The sequence below is a fragment of the Carassius auratus genome, chromosome 43, assembly GCF_003368295.1.
Source record: "Carassius auratus strain Wakin chromosome 43, ASM336829v1, whole genome shotgun sequence".
Taxonomy (NCBI): Eukaryota; Metazoa; Chordata; class Actinopteri; order Cypriniformes; family Cyprinidae; genus Carassius; species Carassius auratus.
Genome location: NC_039285.1, coordinates 9,062,355 through 9,068,354, shown reverse-complemented (window position 1 = coordinate 9,068,354; position 6,000 = coordinate 9,062,355). Strand labels below are relative to the sequence as shown.

At 35.0% G+C, this 6,000-nt stretch overlaps 1 protein-coding gene across 1 annotated transcript in view; it reads right to left on the bottom strand.

The window, feature by feature from the left end:
* Positions 1-2,861: 2,861 nt before the first annotated feature.
* LOC113061625 (ras-specific guanine nucleotide-releasing factor 1-like) overlaps positions 2,862-6,000 on the bottom strand; it is a 40,258-nt gene continuing 37,119 nt past the window's right edge. The window contains exons 22-27 of the mRNA XM_026230908.1: positions 5,731-5,815; positions 5,401-5,598; positions 5,102-5,181; positions 4,854-4,971; positions 4,697-4,765; positions 2,862-4,451 (exon numbers count right to left, since the gene is read on the bottom strand). Coding sequence (XP_026086693.1) covers positions 4,359-4,451; positions 4,697-4,765; positions 4,854-4,971; positions 5,102-5,181; positions 5,401-5,598; positions 5,731-5,815 — 643 coding nt within the window. The 3' untranslated portion in view covers positions 2,862-4,358. The remainder of the gene's footprint in view (positions 4,452-4,696; positions 4,766-4,853; positions 4,972-5,101; positions 5,182-5,400; positions 5,599-5,730; positions 5,816-6,000) is intronic.

Sequence of the window (6,000 nt, the reverse complement as noted above, 5' to 3'; positions counted from 1 at the left end):
CTACCACGTTACAATCCATCACTCTCCCTAAGGTCACAAAATGCTGGACTTTTGGTAGTTTCTAGGATAGCAAAGTCCACTAAAGGAGGTAGAGCTTTTTCACATTTGGCTCCCAAACTCTGGAATAGCCTTCCTGATAATGTTCGGGGTTCAGACACACTCTCTCTGTCTAAATCTAGATTAAAAACGCATCTCTTTCACCAAGCATTCAAATAATTTTTCTCTTAAATTGTGAGTGTAGTTGCATCTGATCAAATGTGCATTCTTATTCTTTAGCTTGGGTTAAACTAATTAATTTTACTTTGTTGGATCAGCAGCTATGCTAATGATGTCTCTATTTGCTTCTGTGTTTTGCTATGTTTTTATTTACACAAGCTCCAGTCTGGATCCAGAACACCCGAGAAGAAATGATGTTGACCCTCAGAGAACCTCAGATGATGCTAGCCCTGAATCAACAAACAGAACTAACTAATATTGTTACAAGTGTGACTGCATCAAATAATAATTATTAATAATATTAATAATGTTCATCGTCTGGCTGACTACGTCTTGTATTAATTTTTCAAAAAATCCTGTCATACGTGCACAAACAGACAGTCACCACTTATAAACTACTACTAAATATTGTAAAAACATAATTTTCTGTAAAGTTGCTTTGTAAAGATTTGTATTGTAAAAAGCGCTATACAAATAAACTTGAATTGAATAATATGGGAACTGGCTTTTTGTCTCTGTGCGCCTAGGTGCTGTCTCATGCAGCTTTCTTTGGAAGAGTTTCTTCTCCTCACTGTGCAACTGCAACTGTAGCTCAGGGGATGGGGTTGGTCTGTTTCTTTTATGCTCAAGATGAAGGTTTGCGATTAGTGCGTCATCCCAATAATCCCTACATGATTGTTTCAGAAGTTGTCAGTCAGCTTCATCAGCAGGAATACCACCGCTTTTCATCACCTTGAGAAGGTTAGTGTGCAACCGTTGCAAGTACAAAGAAGGCTTTTCACCTGTGTTTTGCAGTGTATTCAGAAACTTTGCAAAAAGGTCATCGCCATCCTCTACAGTATCGAAAGCGCAGTCCAGGATATCAAGGTAAGCAGCAGGTAGGGCTTTTGAACTTAACTGCTTGACAATTTCAGTTGTATGGGACGACTCAAGATCCTTTGCATAAGTTAGATCGTCAGCAACGAACTTGAGTGTAGCTGCTCATTCAAGAGATCATCAAAAGATCTGCCACTGAGCTTTGCTATTCTCTTCAGTTCTGCAAAGTAAAGGTTTGTTGCATTCTCAGTTACTGCTGCTGTATAGACACTTGACAGACTTCTTATGAGGTAAGCAATGTTGTGTGGGCTCTTGAAAGTGTAAGGCAACAAGGGTTTAAGAACCACTAATGCAGAACAACTGCTGTACTCTGCTATGATTTCCCCTATGGTAAGGCGATTTGGGATCGTCTATGGAAAGGTGTCTATGGATATGAGCATACTTGTTTAGAAAATCAGTCAGTTCTTCAAGTTCTGTGTTTGTGAGTCCACTAATTATCACAGAATTTTCAGTTATGATGTTCAACTTATGTTCAATTATGAAGCTAAACTACCTCCATATTGACACTATTTGCACTACTTCAAATTTTAAAGTTATCCTCCTGGTCTCTTGTGTCTTTAAAGTTTTTTTTATTTTTTATTTTTTGAGAAGAAAAAAAATACTACAATGTCCTCCTGGCTGGCTCGCCACTAACTGTAACCAGTAGTGCTTTGTAGTGCGCCGTAGCTACTCTCTTTCTGTGTGTATCATCAGTATGTCAGGATACATGCTATGGACCATTTAGCATTTTATATTTACCTTTTTATCCACTTAGATTTCACTCGTGATCTTTGAAACTCATGCTTTTATTATATCAAGATATATTATATCTTATTATATATCATTTAATTATTTTAAATGTTCATTACACAGCAGAACGACTTTTGCAACACATTATGTTACCTATTTCAGCATTTTGAATGAGAATATAATTATTACAAATAATATTTATTTTTCTGATCAGCTCAATTTTGACATGGGTTACATGTAGCCAACAGAACTAGACTGAGAGACCATTTAAAGTCCTTTGCAGGTGTTTTGAGTTAATTAGCTGATTAGAGTGTGGCACCAGGTGTGTTCAATATTGTTTATTTAAAATTATTATTTTTTTTAAATTATAATGAAGGAAAAATCATACCTTTTCTGTTGTCTTCTTTTTAAAGAAATACTTTGTATGTCAAATGTGTCTGGATATGATTTATGGCACATTGAGTTGGGAATGTTCTTTTACAACAGAATTTAAATGGTCCACATGCAAACTATTTATTAAATATTTTAATTATCTAATGGATGTTTAAGGCAGCAAAATATCAGAACAACCAAACACTGTTTGCTAAATGCATAAATGTGAATCCTCAAAAAAGCTGCTGTTTTACACTTATGAACCATTTTTTAAACAAGCCAAATGAAGTGAGCACGACAAAAACCACATACAAGGAAGCAATATCCCCCTGAGATAGAATAGATTTATTAGCAAGAGGTAATCAGGAAACATACAGTTTATTTAAGTTTTTTCTTTTTCTTTTCTGTTAATTTCTTTTTTCTTTTTCTTTTTTGTACAAAAACTGGAAATATTTCCCAAGCCGTGGAAATAAACTTAAGGGTTGAAAGATAATTCTCATACCACTGGGTATTGCTAACAGCAAAATGTTTGTTTGTATGTTTATATATCATTTATAAGAGTATGTGCACATAGATGTGTATATAGTATGTGAGAATATATATATATATATATATATATATATATATATATATATATATATATATATATATATATATATATTGTCCTTTTTAAAGTTTCTGGCTGATACAGTGTTGCATGCCTGCATTTAGTGTGTTTCCAGACTGTACATAGTAAAAATACATACAAATATTCACAGAATAAGCACTACATTACTATATTCCTGCTAAGAGAATGATTATAGACAGGATTACAGTATATGCAAAAACACTTTAAAGTCCTCTACCTCTAGATCATGGTTTCAAAATCACAAATCATATAGCATTGAGTGTGTAAGCATAGGATACAACACTTTAAAGAGGTGTGCTTTAAACTAGTATGTTAAGAAATATATTGGGCTGCATGTACAAAATATACAGAATACATTTCTGTGTGGCAAGTTGACAACGTTTGTACAAAAATGTTTCTACGGTCATTTTTTCCCCCTTTCTTTTTTAAGATAAGGATGCAGAACCCCTACGTCTTTATTCTAGGACTACAAAAATACCCTTTGAATGCTGCAAGCGGGAAGGTCATTCACTTTTGATCATACTCTTAAACGACAATGCATTTTACAAAGTGATATTCAGTCACGTTCCACAATCACTGGAACAGCAAGAAGGACATAGATTGTCTGTAAATGTACAATGGCTGGATAATCTGATGTAGAAGGATACTTTGAACCCAGAATACATTTTCCCAAAATGCAAAAAGTGGCTGTGAGCAACGGAAACATTACATGGGTAAACAATCACACAAAACAACCAGTTTAAAAAAAAGTTTCTTAACATGAAGAAGCAAGATCTGCATATATATATATAATTGCAGATCTTGCTTCTTTATGTGAATGAACTGTATAATTTAGGGCTGAGGAAATCATTACAAATTTTCTGCAAAATAAATGTTGCATGCAAAGACAGATCAAAGTCCTTATTGGCCAACAGAAGACATATCCTATGTCTTTTTTAATGTAATACAATTACCAAGCTATTCACTGTTTGCTTTATTATTAAGTCATGCCAAAACTGTTAATGTTGTTAATTGGATGTTAATTATCGCAACAAATAGATGAAAAATGCTGGACTTGGTTCTGCGAAGTACAGTGAAATGGAATATAATAGTATAACAGTATAAGTGTTTCTATATGCTTGGTTGTATACAGTAATATATCTGCTTTCCACATTGCTACATGGTATGCATATACTGTAAATTAGTTACATGCATCTATTTAAATCTCAAAATGCTCCTCCCAGTGTTTCATATTTTATTAAGGTGATCTGGATGAGCCTGATCAATTAAACAGACAACCACACCTTGAACTAGGATTATATCCCATTGTAAGTACTGTTAAAAGCATACTTTGGATTCAGAAAATATATGATTCTCTAAAAAACATAGGCTGAAATCAACGGTGAAAGATCTAAAACAATTACCCAACATTTGGTTACGACTAAAAACAAGGAAACACATCCAGGAGTTATAATCATGTTACAAAACAGAACACATGGATGTACACTGTAGAGAGCTTGGTGTCTGTACATTGTGTAGACGTTAGGCAGAGCCTCTCTCAGTTGGGCACTTTAGGCTCAATTCTGAGTGAGGCTTCATACAGGCCTTCTTCATCCATTACTGAGCTTCCGTCCAGTAAATACAGTGCTGCCTGAAAGACATACAATTTGACAGTTTCATATTGAATGTGATTCTTTAATGCTCAATGGCTCAATTCTCATTGCGAGTTTCCTACACTGCAAATTCCAAAAGGATTTTTAGGGCCTTACTGTTTTTAATCTGAATATGATTATGTACAGAACAAAGCATGCTCAAACTTAACCACCAATGTTTAATAGTGCATGCTGATCATGAAACCCCATAGTTTGGCAGTGCAGACCAATATCAGTTCATTACCTTTGGCTGGTAGTCAATCTTGTATGCCGTTTGCTGAAACTGCCTGATTTCACGGATGATATGGGAAATCTGTAAAATAAAGTAAATGTGATAACACAATGATATCTATAAATCTTTTCCACACTTGCATGATAGAAATGCATATAAAAAGACCTACCATTCTCATTTTGGAAAAATTGACCAGGTTGTCCTCTGTGTAGTTGGGCGTTCCCTCCTCAATAAAGGCCAAATCAGTGAGGTACATTCCCAAATATGGCACACATGGAGGGTCACAACTAGCAGAAACATTAGAACAAAAAAAAAGAAAGCAGTATTATGCATGCTATGGCAAAATAAAATAAATCCTATCTATATAAATCCAAATATAGAATCTGACTTAAATTACAGCAACAAGTACTGACTCACTTTTTTAAGGCCTCTCTGAGGTTCTTGAATCTTCCTTCAGATGAGACCAACTTCTGCAGCTTGTCAATGACTGTTTTGGTCTTTGATTTCAATGGAATAATAAAGTGTGTTAAATGATTGTAGTCTGTTTTCAGTTGTCACATACTTTCAGATCTAACATCACATACATTACCATCAATACTGAATCAACAGGAGGAGTCCAGTAAATATTATTTTATTGTCTTAAACTAACTGGTCCTACTTAAACCCTAAAGTCTATTCACGTAATTTCAATGAGGTTTTATCAGGCCGTTTCACACCTGTTTGGACACTTTGAGCCAGGTCTTCTTCAGACGGAAGATGGAGCTGCGATTGAGGGATGAGGTGATTTCTAGCACGGCATTGTAGTTATGGAGGCAGCGGCAGATATCGGCCACTGCCACCCACTTCTCTATCACTGCTACCCGTACATTCACATCCTCACTGCGCAGGATCTCTGTAGCGATCAGGTTACTGATCTTTAAAAAAGAGAGAGGTATATCGACATCGTGTTCATTATGCTTTATGTGGAACAATGCAACAACAAATACAGTACCCTGCAGCAAGTTTGTACTTAACTAGAACCAGATGTTTTCACACTGAACACTTACATCATTGAAGTGTTTTGTCGTTTTCATGATGTAAGGTGTCTTCTCATTTTTGTCGTTCTTCATCCATCCTTGACCAAAAAACTCCCTATTCATGGAAAAAAACCAAAACAAAGATAATGTAGGGATGATGGCATGTTCATAAACAGGTTATGATATACTTCACATTTCTACACAAATATACAATTATCAAGTTGAATCTAATCACACAATGTCATTAAGGTTTCTTGTTTAACCTATAGTTCACCCAAAATGAAAAAATAGTCTATTTGC